The sequence below is a fragment of the Mustelus asterias genome, chromosome 11, assembly GCF_964213995.1.
Source record: "Mustelus asterias chromosome 11, sMusAst1.hap1.1, whole genome shotgun sequence".
Classification (NCBI taxonomy): domain Eukaryota; kingdom Metazoa; phylum Chordata; class Chondrichthyes; order Carcharhiniformes; family Triakidae; genus Mustelus; species Mustelus asterias.
This window is the reverse complement of record NC_135811.1, coordinates 45,913,700-45,927,777: the sequence shown is the minus strand read 5'-3', so window position 1 is coordinate 45,927,777 and position 14,078 is coordinate 45,913,700. Positions and strand designations below refer to the sequence as shown.

General features: G+C 41.7%; 1 protein-coding gene across 1 annotated transcript in view; it reads left to right on the top strand.

Moving 5' to 3' along the window:
• Positions 1-14,078, top strand: part of LOC144500502 (myoferlin-like) — a 228,154-nt gene that overhangs the window by 123,112 nt on the left and 90,964 nt on the right. The window contains exons 40-43 of the mRNA XM_078223532.1: positions 4,052-4,108; positions 5,546-5,644; positions 7,820-7,945; positions 9,389-9,544. Coding sequence (XP_078079658.1) covers positions 4,052-4,108; positions 5,546-5,644; positions 7,820-7,945; positions 9,389-9,544 — 438 coding nt within the window. The remainder of the gene's footprint in view (positions 1-4,051; positions 4,109-5,545; positions 5,645-7,819; positions 7,946-9,388; positions 9,545-14,078) is intronic.

Here is a 14,078-nt window from a genome sequence, read left to right as displayed (position 1 = left end):
TAGCATCTGCTACATTCATTTGTCTTGTAATTAGCTATCTGTCAATAACTAGAAATTTCTGCACTAAATTTCCTAAACTGGAGTGAATTATAGGCCATTTTCTTGCAATTTACTTCAGCATTCGTTCAGAGTAATCTGGCACATCTTAAAGTACATTATGTCTATAAATATATTTTGGTTTACAATAAAATTAGCAAGTATTTGTTTGCCCTTTTTGACCTACTAAAGATTAAAAACTTAACAGTATTTTTAAAATAGCACAACCAATCTTATATATTTGCAAATTATTTAAGTTATCCCCTCCCTAGGCCAGCCATTTTGTTATTTGCTCACATGACCTGACATCTGGCCCTCCCTCACCCTTGATTGCTAAATCAATAAAACTCTTTAGATGCCCAAAATAAAAATGCTTTATGTTCTCTTAAAATTAAGTTCCGATCTGATTTTGCTGCTTCTCTGCCCACTACCACTTTTTTCTGCTTTATCATACTTTTATATTTTTGGGGGATTAGCAGGGTAAACATGTGGGGTTATGGGGATAGGACCCATCAGAGTCTGTGCAGACTTGATGGGCTGAATGACCTCTTTCTGTACTGTAGGGATTCAAAAGGAGAAACTTTAGAACCTTTTTGACCTGCCTGGCATCTTGGGCTACAGGTCCAGAGTAGTTCTGAGTTGGATAGGGGAGGGGGACGAATGGGCTGAACATTTTAATCAACGCCTATTGGAGATTTAGTCTAGAAAGCTTGACTTTAACTGTCAGTGGCCTGGTCTGTGGAAGATATCGCAGCTAACCCTGACTCTGTCCTTGTCTGGGGTAGCACAACACTTTGAGCACAGAAGTAGTGATTGACCTGACTCTTATGTTCCTAACCTGAAGATGCTATAACCACTTGTTCCCTTATTGCTGCCTTGGCTGAGAGATTAGCTCAACACAGATCAATTCCTGGCCTGCGTGACTGTTAAGTTAGAAGTCTAGTCTCCACCTATCAACAACTTTTTACCATACCAGCAATTCTACTTTTCTCCAAGGTATCTTTACCCCCTGATCCTCAATGCAGTTCAAATGGTTAGCACTGCTGCCTCACAGCACCAGGGATCCGGGTTCAATTCCAGCCTTGGGCGACTGTGTGGAGTTTGCACATTCTCCCTGTGTCTGCGTGGATTTCCTCCAGGTGCTCCGGTTTCCTCCCACAATCCAAGGATGAGCAGGTTAGTTGGATTGGCCATGCTAAATTGCCCCTTCGTGTCCCAAGATATGTAGGTTGGGGTGATTAGTGGGCTAAATATGTGGGGTTATGGGGATAGAACACCTAACCCAGGCCCTATCGGAATCAATGCAGACTCAATGGGCCGAATGGCCTCTTCTATACTAAAGGGATTCTAAAGGAGTGACTATGCTTGAATTTAAAAAAAATTTTATTCAATGCTGATCATCATTTCGTGAAATCTACTTCCATAGGTACATGAAAAGGAAACATTTGACTAAGACATTGTGGGTCTATTACAGGCAGAGTCAAGAGACTTGATAAAGGAGAATAAAGAAGTGGTAGAGTCATTAAACAATTACTTTGTCTAACTTCACTGAGGAAGATGCAAGAAAATTAGAGACCCAAAGGACTAGAGCGAATGAGCAATTGAAGGAAATTCATATTAGTGAGAAGATTGTGTTGGAAAAATGAATGGAACTGGAAGTTAAGTCCTCGGGACCTGATGCTCTAAATCCCAAAGTTCTGAAGGGAGCAGCTATGAAGATAATAGTGGCTGCATTGGTGATCATCATCCAAAATTCTACAGATTCTGGAATGGTTCCTGCAAATTGGAAGTTAGCAAATATCACCCCACAATGTAAGCAGGGAGGGGGAGAAAATGTAGAATCACAAATCTCTCTTCGCCTTGCATCAGTAGTAGAGAAAAGGCTAGAATCTACTGTAAAGGGCATTGGAATAACAATGATCTGGGAAAAGTCAGCATGGATTTGTGAACAAGAAATCATGTTTTCCGAACCTGTTGGGAGTTTTTTTGAGGATGTTGCTAACAGAATTGATAAAAGTGGACTTGGGTTTTCACAAAGCTTTTAATAAAGTCCCTTACAGGAGTTGGTTAGCAAAATTAAAGCACATGAAATAGGAGGTAATTTGCTAGCATGGTTTAAGGATTGGATGACCGGCAGAAAACAGTGTGGGACCAAATATATTATTTCCAAGTTTGCGGATGACACAAAACTGGGTGGGAAGATGCAAAGTGACTTCAAGAAGATTTGGACAGACTTGGTGAGTGGGCAAGAAGATGGCAGATGGAATATAATGTAATGTTGGGAAGAATGGATATGCAGAGTACTTAAATGGCAAGAAATTAGAAAATGTAGATGTACAAAGGGACCCGGGTGTCCTTGTAATAAGTCACTGAAAGTTAACATGCAGGTGCAGCGAGCAATTAGGAAGGTTAATGTTATGTTAATCTTTATCGCTAGAGGGTTTGGATACCGGAGTAGTGAAGTCTTGCTTCAATTATATAGAACCTTGGTTCGACCGCACCTGGCATGCTCAGTGCAGTTTTGATATTATTGCCATATAGGGGGTGCAACAAAGGTTCACCTAGACTTGTTCCCAGGATGGTGGGACTGTCCTATGAAGAGAGATTGAGGAATGTGGGCTTCGATTCCCAAGAGTCTCGAAGAATGATCTCACCGAAACCTCCAAAATACATAAAGGAATAGACAGGATGCAAATCTGGGGTGGGATGATCTGGCCTCCCTGCCATTTGCCAATGGTGGGATCTTCTGGTTCCCCGTGGTGGGGGTGCACCATTGGCGGGACCAGAGGTTCAAACCAGCGTGAACAGCTAGAAAATTCCGACCGAGATATTTAACCAGGTTGGGGAGCATGGAACCAAAGAACACAATTTCAGAATAAGGAGAAGCCACTTGAGATATGGATGAGGAGGAATTTCATCACTCAAGGGTGGTGAATCTTTGGAATTCTCAGAACACATTTTAAATATAATAAGTCAGAAGAAAACCTTTAAATTTTTGCTGGAACTTTCAGTGAACTTTATTTCCTTCTGTTCAGTCCTCATAGAATCCCTAGTGCAGAAGGAGACCATTCGGCCCATCAAGCCTACACCGACAAAATCCCACCCAGCTCCTATCCCCACATATTTACCCTGCTAATCCCCCTAAAGTGCATGTCTTGGGACACTAGGGGCAATTTAGCATGGCCAATCAATCTAACATCTTTGGACTGTGTGAGGAAACCGGAGCACCCAGAGGAAACCCACACAGACAGAGAATGTGCGAACTCCGCATATACAGTGACCCCCGAGGCTGGAATTGAACTCGTGTCCCAGGCGCTGTGAGGCAGCAGTACTAACCACTGTGCACTGTGCTGCTTTCTGTTGCTTCACAACTTTAGCCATGCAATGCTCCTCTACACATTTTATATAAAAGGTCCTAAAATGCAAATTATTTGTCAATACAGGCCCCAATCTAATAAGAATGCTCTTCTGAGCTTCTTGATTTGACTTTTACTTTTGTAAGGTTTGCCAGGAGAGCATGCAAAGCTAAAACGTATGAGAAATTAATTATAACAAGCTCTTCAGATTCTCACTAAGTCGAATAAGTTTCTGAAGGTAGCCGTAACCTTTTTTGTATATTAGACCTCCATCTAAAAATCTGTTTTAGCATTGATAAAAATTTTTTTAACTGGTGTGCATTGTAAAACAAAATCCCTAGTATGGGCTCACCTCCATTTAATATTAAAAATCATACAGAAAACTAGCTATTGACAGATTGACTGTTTGATTGTGATGATAAAAGATTTCTTTAAAAGCAGTTTATCTATTGATGTACAGATGCAAATGATCTGCTCCCAAATCTCATTTACATACAGTTGATCCTAAAATCTTGCTTGGAAAAGACACAATATCTCCTCTGGTAGCCTACACAGACTACAGGTTAAACCTATGGCAGAAAAAAGTCAAACGAGGGCCATCTTTAAACTATACAGCATTGTTAAAATCCTTATCTTTTCTCATTATAAAACAAACAAAGACGGTGCCCACTGATTCTGCAGGACTGGCTATCTTTCGATCTTCCCAGGTATGTACTGTGTGCTGTACAATGGTACTGTCTTTTGAAACAGCTGTTTAAAAACTCGATCTTCACATGTTAATAATGCTGTGTGCGTTTCAAGGAATCAGACTGTGTAGGCTGATTAAAAAGGATTGTGTCTCTAAATCCCATGGAGAAAATTTGAATCTTTTGGATTTGTAATGGACCCCTGTAAAGTGGTTAAGTTCTGTCCCATTTCCTGTCATTCAAAAAAACTTTATGCATCTCCATGCATGATCAGTACAGACATTTTGTATTGCAAGAGAATTTCTATTTTGGAATTGAATAATGGTGTTACTAACCAATATTTGTTCATTACATACCTTCATCAATGCAGTGATCTACGATAATATATTTGTTTCATTGCTCCCTAAAACTTAAAATCCAAATTTTGAGAGGAAAGGAGGCTCGAAAACAGCACTAACCAAAGCCAGAAATTTTAATCCCTGATGATTTTTTGGATTGAATTGTGGCCCAAGATTCTGCATTTACTTAAAGCATGGACTTAAATTCATCAAAGTTAGAAATCAATCTTTCGCGTGATTTCCTGAGGAGGTATGTAATAAACTCATGCTTTAGGAATTTTTTCTTGGGAATGATGGGTTTATCCATAATAAAGCCCTCTCCCCTGGAACAGAAAATTGACCTGATCATTCTTTCCTATCCAGAGCAATGTTAACTGTTTGAATTTGGTGAACAACTTTCACTCTTTTCATCAACTTGATTTTTTTTTTCTCTTTCCTTCCATCATTCGCAATGTGGTATTGATTTTCTTAATCAATGCTGTGAACAGATTGTAAAGGTAAGTCAGATTTTGATTTGTGTTTTTGCTTGTTCAATTGCACTTTACTTTTAAAAGACGCGGGGAGGGGGGGTGGAAATCTTACCAAAAAAATTCTAAGTCCCGAACAAGCGTGAAAACAGGAGAGTTTCAGATCAGTTTTTTTCAGCAAGACCGCAAGCTCAATCTTATGCCACCCCGTGCCAAAAAAAACATCATAAGTCTGTTTCCTGCCAACAAGGGGAGGGGGTGGGCCCCAGCTCACTGGAAAGCCAGCAGCTGACAGTAGAGGGCGCAAGGCTGATCTTGCCGGATATCCGGGCCCAGTAGGATTGCGATAGATGAGAAGTTGGGCACAAACCCAACTTTGCACTTCTCTTGCTATCTTACCAGCTCCCCCCACCCACCCACCGACAGGCAAGGACAAGAAAATAAGATTGCCCCCACTAACATTTTTTAAGGGAAGTATTTACAGCTGCTGCTAGAGGAGCTTGGCTTCCAACTTGCACATTAGCAAATAAACCTCCAGTATTGATGGTTAGCATAGATCAGGGAAGGTCCCAGTCTGGTGGTTAATATTGTTAGTATTCCAGCTTGGTGTCCTGTACTTTCTATTTTGTTAAGGAGATTTCATGATTTATTTCTATATACAGGAGGAGGAATCTATTGATTGGTGGAGTAAGTTTTATGCGTCTATAGGAGAGCATGAACGATGTGGCAACTATCTTCAGAAAGGTTATGATACCCTCAAGGTAATGAAGTTTTATGCTGCTTTATTTTGTGTTCATTACCTCTGCAAAACCTTAAATTCAATGAAACTGGTGTAAATATGCTCACATTCCCAATGCAATATCAACAGTTCCCCTTACTTGTTGCTCAGTGTTGCTTGTACCTTATTTCTCTGTTGTCCAGGAGGGGTGGCAGTGAGAGAAAGCAGGCAAGGAGTTAAAATCACCCTCATTTTATTATATAGGGAGTGCATTGGTGTATGTGAAGTTCATTGCAACTTCTCTCCACTCCTGCAGGGAATCCTTTCCACCGAATGAACTGGGTTCCTGCACTTTGAAATTGTTTGCAATTCAAATTGCCCAAATGGAATACAGCGACCCAACAGCACCGCCAGGTTTAGATACCCTCCTAATGAATAGTGACCAGAGTATTGAGGGGAAACTACCGGGATTAGGATCATGATACTGAAAGATGCCTAATATCTATAGAAATGTTTGTGTGTACAGTCCAATCACTAAGTTTTGCAGTGAACTTCTGTTTTCTGTTTCTGATATTTGCAAAGCTGCATTTGAAGTGCTCTATCATCTATCTAGTTGTTTTTAAGGTTTTTTGACTTTATCGCAAGAGCTTGAGCTCCACAGAATGATTCACTTTGTGTCGATAACCTATTTATTCTGATGGAGTTTTGTTCTGACCTGAAAGTTTGCTGTGTTTTACCTAAATCACCAAATGCCACTTTTTTAAGTGTCTGAAGTTTAAACTTAAATGCGCATACGGCCAAAATATATTGTATATTAAAAGCATATAAAATTTAGCTTCCATTGAAATCACTTTAATGAAAAGTTGGGGGAGGGGAGGAGTTTCTCTAAAGGATCAGTGATCTGCTCCATCAGGTTACAGCTTGGAATAAAGGCAATAATCTGGCCCCGGGACTTGTGCTGACGCAATAGGTTCAATAGCTGCCTCCTGTGTTGTAACAATTCTGTGCCTTGTCATCACAATACCAGTAAGAAGTACTTCTTACTGTGCCCACCCCAGTCCAATGCTGGCATCTTGGCACCAGGTAGAGCTGCCTGGATTGAGAGTCAATTGCAATGTTTGTAATAGAGGAAACTCTGCAAGGCTGTATTGGTTGACCCCTGAGCCGAGCTAAACGTTTGACAGAACAGTTAACTTTTTGGGTAGGTGAACACTCATTGGACTTGGTTCAAATGAAATGCCATTGACCTGAAGCATTAATTTTCACTCCCTACAAACATTGCCTGACCAGTTGAGTGTTGCCAACCTATTCAGCTTTTATTTTCATTTTCCAGTACCCGTATTTTGATTTCAAATGTCAAGTCCCACATTCCTGATTTTGATTTTTGTTATAATTGGGATTCCAACAATATCAGAAGTAGATAAACACACACACTACTGCAGATGCTGGAATCTGAAACAAAGAGAAAAATGCTGGAAAATCTCAGCAGGTCTGACAGCATCTAGAGAGAGAGTAGAGTAAAGGTTTTGAATCTAGATGACCCTTCGTCAGAGCAATTTCAGAAGTAGACTTGATTGTCGAAAAGATGCATCTCGGCAGCTTGAGCTGGTGAGATGTAACGCTGAGGCAGCACCATGCTACCACTGGCAGGATGGTAGAATTAGAGCATGACCAAGGTTATAATTTCAATAAAAAAAGGATCTTGGAATTCATAGTTGTGTGCAGACTTAAATGTGGCTATTTTACTGAGCGACATCTTAATTTGCATGCCGTAACCTTTGAAAGCTTTTGCTAGTAACGTAACCAAATAATCCCTAGTCGGGATACAGCAGGTCAACGCTAAAATGTTCTAATTAGAATTGGTATCTGTTACCTCGACTCTTCTGTGCTGACTATTGTCCCTGCCAGTTAGATTCTGAAAGGTCTGTTTTCTGCCTTCACTTGAATTTGAGGGAGTTTGACATTTTGCGTTGCCTGTAGACATGTAGCTGTCAACATAATGAAGAGAGATGATTTTAAACTGACACTGCCTGGATATTTTCAGATTACACCTGGCCCTAACTGTTGCCAATAATCAGCCCCACGCCAGCTTGTATCTAGATAAGGTGACTTTGCCTTCCAGGCAAAAAAGTGAAGTGGGACTAGTTGGTGATGAGTTTTTTTTTGTGTGTATCTCTCTTTCTCTTCAAGTCATCTTCTCCAACTTCCTTCCTGACAGGTGTACACCACAGAACTGGAGAATGTCCCTGAATTCAAAGGCCTGACTGATTTCTGCCACACTTATAAATTATTCAGAGGCAAATCGGAGGAGGATGAAGACCCTTCAGTTGTGGGTGAATTTAAGGTAATTGTTTTCTCAGTGAACTGTTTGTCCAATTTTTTTTTTTTACCCAAAACTGGTTGTGTCTACTTTGTGCTTTTACATTAATTGGAATTCTCTCATTGTCCTACCGGAGACTGAAACTCTGAAATGTTCTCTGGTTACTTGCTTTTGAAAGAATTCAAAATGGGCAACAAACTGTTGTTTTCCTTTCAAAAGGGGAAAAATCAGAAATAAATTATCAGGAAACCAATTTGCCTTGTACCAAATACCTCTGCAAGTCAAAATAACATATAATAAAGGAGTAGTATGCAAGTAGAATCACATTCTCCCAGTCCTGTGCTCAACTTGGGCTCGAGTCTCTGGTCTGTGGGGATAGGGGAATCTCAATGATTTGATAAAAGGGGTAAAAAGTCTTAAAATGGGTTCCCTGCCAAGCTTGCCACAACATGGACTGGTAATTTCATCGCAAGCTGTTTAGAGTTCCCTAGAGGTTAAAATGTCTGCAACTAATGTACAACAAGGACATGGACCTCATCTTTATGCATGCACAGGCTCATCTCCTTCCTCAATAGAATCCGAGATGCTGATTTTTGTTTCTCTCCATAATCTTGGCACTTAAAGGGTGGTGCTTGTAGCACAGTTCATGCAGCCTCTGAGACTATCTCCGAGCTGGAGGGGAAATCAGTGGTATTCTGCATGTGAGACCTTGCTGGATGGCCGCCTCCATGTGCAGAGAAGGCACATTCAAAACCTGGAGCAAAGGAATAGGATTGATCTTGGCTTGTGATCTTTATCACACCTAATCCTTGGGTGGCACAGTGGTTAGCAATGCTGCCTCACTGCACTAGAAACCTGGGTTCGATTCCCGGCTTGGGTCACTGTCTGTGCAGAGTCTGCACGTTCTCCCCATCTGTGGGCTTCCTCTGGGTGCTCTGGTTTCCTCCCACACTCCAAAGATGTGCTGGTTGGGTGCATTGACCATGCTAAATTCTCCCTCGGTGTACCCAAACAGGCAGTGGAATGTGGCGACTAGGGGATTTTCACTGTAACTTCATTGCAGTGTTAATGTAAGCCTACTTATGACACTAATAAATAAGCTAAAACTAAAGAAACGTGCCAAGGTGAGGTGTACAAATTAATAATGGACATTTGGTTGAGCACAACCTAAGCAGTAGCTTCAGACAAATGGTGGAGGGGCAATTAATCTTGCATATCTGTGGCTCTTTAGAGATTTACAGCACAAAATGAGACCATTTGGCCCATCAAGTCTATACCAGATTATGTATAGAACAACCACAGCCTAATAACTCAAAAGTCGAAGGTGGTTTATGCGAACAAGACTGTTCACGTTTTTGTTTTCCATTTCATTTTTTAAAAGAGAAATGCTGCAATTATTCTGCATTTATTTTAATGTATTTCCCTGCCCTGTGCGCTTGAGTTAACTTGTTTTTATTTCAATTGTAGGGTTCCTTCAAAATCTATCCTTTAAGTGATGATCCAAGTATTAAAACTCCTCCACGTCAGTTTGCTGAACTGCCAGATAGTGGAATTCAGGAATGTTTCGTGCGAATTTACATTATTCGAGCCATTGACTTGCAACCAAAAGATAACAATGGCAAGGTAAGAAACTTGAATCTGACACATTATTTAACAAGTGTACGGAGTCTCCTGGTTTTAAAACAAGGATCCAATTGTTAGCAGAGGCCTACTGTAGGTTTCAGAGGGAAACATGGCTGTCCTGTTCTCTCCTCCAGAATCTCCTTTGTACACCTCTCCTCTCCACTTTCAGCTTCCTGCCAGAGTCTTGGCTAGAAAATCTAAATTAAAGTTTTTTTTTGTCAGAACAGCTGTTTTTCTTATCCGTTTTTTGCGCGGGAAGCGTGATGATGGAGTGTGGGATTGTGAATTGGGTACCCCGGGCCAATGGGAGATCGTTGCATTTTTCCTCGTGATTAGCACTCTTACTGATTTAGAGGGTTTAACAGAACATCTAAATTTGTTTGTGCCCTAATTTTGTCATAACTTGCATGTGATTGCTGTTTAATAGATTGTAATGGTAAACGTTGACCCTTGAAGTTTATTTTCTATCCTGAAGAGGGCTGACTTGTGTTAGTATATAGTCATAAATACTTTTTTTGAACAGTGTGTTGACTGAGTCTCGTTCTGTCCTCGCACTGACATATAGCCAGAAATGGGACAATAATCAGGAGCAGGAACCATAATGGTATTCTTGTCCGACTTCTGCCTGCCTGCACCTCCCCCTTCTCCCTGTGGTGAACCATCGTTGGTTCCCACTGGATAGTACTGAGCCAGGGGCTGGCCAGTACTACAAGGATGTACATATGTTACTGTTGGGTTGTGCTATTGTTGCTGTTAGGGTTAGGGTGGGGTTGTTACACCTTTGTACTGTAGTGTTGTGGCACATCCCAGTCGGGCTCCGCCTCCTGGGAGAGGTATAAGAGTCCCTGCTCTGGCCGGGACCCCTTCAGTCTGGGATAGTGTATATAAGTTCTGGCAGCTTCATTACAGTAAATAAAAGCCTTTCATTTACTGAGCTTCAGGCCTCGTGTTTGAGTAGTGCATCACTCCCCCATCATCATAGGAAGTAGTGACCCATTGAATGTATTTCCCATCAGTTCATTATGATCAGCCAACGTTGCCCATAAAGGATTGAACCGAAACACCTTCCTGGTCGATGTACACTGTGTTGTGGGAAAGGTGGTTCCAGTATTGAACAGCAGCTCCATTCAGTGCATTTTGTTTTCACACACACTGCAACAGCTGCACTGTAATATGGTTTGGGTTTTTTCCTGCAACAATGCCTCATTTCACAAGACAGCTTGGTTTGCTATCCTTAATGAAAAACCAATTCCAAAGCAAGCCATCCCGAAAGTAAGCCAGTTCTCTGGTATGTGGTGGGGAGACATTGAAGAAAGAACAATCATAGAATTTGGATAAAGCATTGGATGAAAATATTGGGACTTTGGTGATTCCTCACTGAATCCTGCTGTGTGCTTGTGCTGTCCTCAAAGACCCAGCATTGCATGCACTGAGCGTGTGTATTGACTCATGGCTGCAACTCTGGTTATTTGATGGTTACACCATGTAACGTTTCCACATCTCTTCACAACAGCTCCCCCAGGCACCCCATTTCCAAATGTATTTGGGCTATTAATCACCAACTACACTTGTAGACATCGTTTGCTCTGCTGTGTTTCCGGCACTATCGTCAGTGTAGCCACGATGGGCCAAATGGCCGCCTTCTGTACTGTAGGGATTCTGATACTAAGGGAGTGGTTTTTCAATTGGGAAGGGACATGGGGGATGTCGGGCAAGATTAACTAAATAATATGACTCCAATTTCTGGTACTGCGTTTCCTGAAAGAATGATCTAGTTTACCAAGTGGAATTTTCAGAATCAAGGTATGGGACAGTGATAATTTTTAAAGCAGCATGGGTGGCACAGTGATTTGTACTGCTGCCCCACAGCGCCAGGGACCTGGATTCCAGGCTTGGGTCACTGTCTGCGTGGCATTTACGTCTTCTCCCTGAAGATGCTATGGCCACTTGTTCCCTTATTGCTGCCTTGACTGAGAGATTAGCTCAACATGGATCAAGTTCTGGCCTGCATGACTGTTAGGTTAGAAGTCAAGTCCCCACCTACCAACAACTTCTTAATATACCAACAATTCTACTTTTCTCCAAGGTATCTTGAACTGCATTGAGAATCGGGAGGCAAAGTAGTTAGCACTGCTGCCTCTCAGCACCAGGGACCCAGGTTCAATTTCGGCCTTGGGGTACTATCTGGGTGGAGTTTGCATGTTCTGCCCATGTCTGCATGGGTTTCCTCTGGGTGTTCCAGTTTCCTCCCACAGTCCAAAGATGTGTGAGTTAGATTGATTGGCCATGGTAAATTGTCAGGGGGATTAGCAGGGTAAATATTAGGGGTTACTGGGATTGGGCCTGAGTGGGATTGTGGCCGGTGAAGACTTGATGGGCCGAATGGCCTCTTTCTGCACTGGAGGGATTCTGTGATGAATTTCCCAGTAGCCAATGTAATAAAAATAAATAAATCCTATGACAAGTTTTCATGTTTAAGTCTGTCAACATCGACTAAATATTACTTATCGGTAACTAATACATTATAGGACAGAAAAGATATCCCCTTAACTACTTACCCCAAAACCATGGGTGCAATCTTGCCTGCTGTTTGTGCCACGCTCCCACTGCAGGAAGGTCGGAGAATTTGGCAACCAGCCAAATCTGTTCCCTGCAGCAGGATGGGAAAGATTCTGGCCCACATTTATACATTATGCCACTCTCCATAGATATACAGTCTTGAGTTGAAGTCCAAAGCTTCTCCATTATTAACTGGATTCATTCTCCCTGTATCACCAAGTTGAATCTTCCTGTGTCCTTTTCAATGGTTCCTTCACTTAACCCATTTGAGTATAATCAAATATGTTTCCCAATGCAAGGTTCTCTCTGGGTAATTCTGTGCTGCACTTTTTCCAATCCTTGTCTCCAAAAACGAGAGTTCTGCTCTCACCAACACTCTGGTGGTTAATCCAAACCAGTCCTTTCCTTTTCTTCAGCCTGACAGCAGCAGCACCCGTTGCTGGTTTTCTTCCCTCAAATCTTTCACTCTGACTCGAGAGTCCTAAGTCTGTGTGCCAAAATGCCAGCTGCTTCAGTGGTGGGGAAGCTTCTGGAAACAATTATTTGTGATCCAATTTAATAGCCACATTGGAAAATGTGGATTGATTAGGAGAGCCAGCATGGATTTGTAAAGGGAAAATTGTGTTCAACTAATTTTCTGGAGTTTTGAAGAGATAAGAGGTTTGATGAGGGTAACACCGTTGATGTGGTATATATGGATTTCTAAACGGTATTCAATACAATGCCACACAACAGACTTGTGAACAAAGTTATAGTTCATGGAATGAAAAGAACAGTAGCAACATAGATACAAAATTGGAGGAACCGGAAACAGCAAGTAATGGTCAATTGATAGCTCTCTGGCTAGAGGAAAGTTTACAGTGCAGTTCCCCAGGGTTGGTATTGGGGCCCTTGCTCTTCCTGATGTATGTTCATGATCTAGATCTTGGTGTGCAGGGGACAATTTCAGTTTGCGAATAATTCAAATCTTGGAAGCGTTGTAAACCGAGGACAGTATAGAGCTTCAAAAGGATATAGACAAGTTGGTGGAGTGGACAGTTAGGTGGCAGATGAAGTTCAATGCAGATGATTAATTTTGGTAGGAACAACAGGGAGATGATATAAAGGGTGTGCAGGTGCAGAGGGACCTGGGTGTATGTGTATAGATCATTGAAGGTGGCAGGACAAGTGGAGAGAGCAGTTAATAAAAAATGCAGTATCTGGACTTTATTAGTAGGCATGATGTGGAGATTAGTAGGGGCATAGAGTACAAGAGCAAGGAGGTAATGCTGAACTTGTATAGGACACTAGTTAGACCTCAGCTGGAATATTGTGTACAGCTCTGGATGCCACACTATTGTAAGGACATGAACGCATTGGAGAGAGTGCAGAAGAGGTTTACAAGAATGGTTATGAGGATTGATTGGGGAGGTTTGGTCTCTTCTCCTTGAAGAGAAGGAAACTAAGAAGTGATTTGATAAGGATGCTCAAAATCATGAGGGTCTGGACAGAGTAGATGGGGAGAAACTGTTCCCACTCATTACAACTGTGCCCTCTTTCTCGATCCTGAGTGATTTGCAAAAAAAACCAGATGTGATTTGAGAGAGAACTTTTCACATAGGGAGTGGTTTGGGTCTGGAATACTCTGTCTTGAAGTGTGGTTGAGGCATTCAAGAGGACATTCAGTGATTACTTGAATAGCAGTAATGTGCAAGGGTATGGGGGGAAGACTGGGGAATGGCACCATGTCATTGTGGACGGGGGCTTCCTCTCCAGGCTTTGTATAGCTACTAAAGCTAATACAAAGACTCAAAATACAGTGTACTGATGTTGAAGACGTGACTTTATTTAACCAAATGATCAAGTGGGAGAATATGAAGAAGCCCTGCACTGCAGGTATAGAATGCAGGCAGTCGGATATCAGTCTGAAGAACAATGCCCCTTTGAAGGCATGGTGGGCTTTGTGTTTTACCCAAGTTAAAGATACCATTTAATA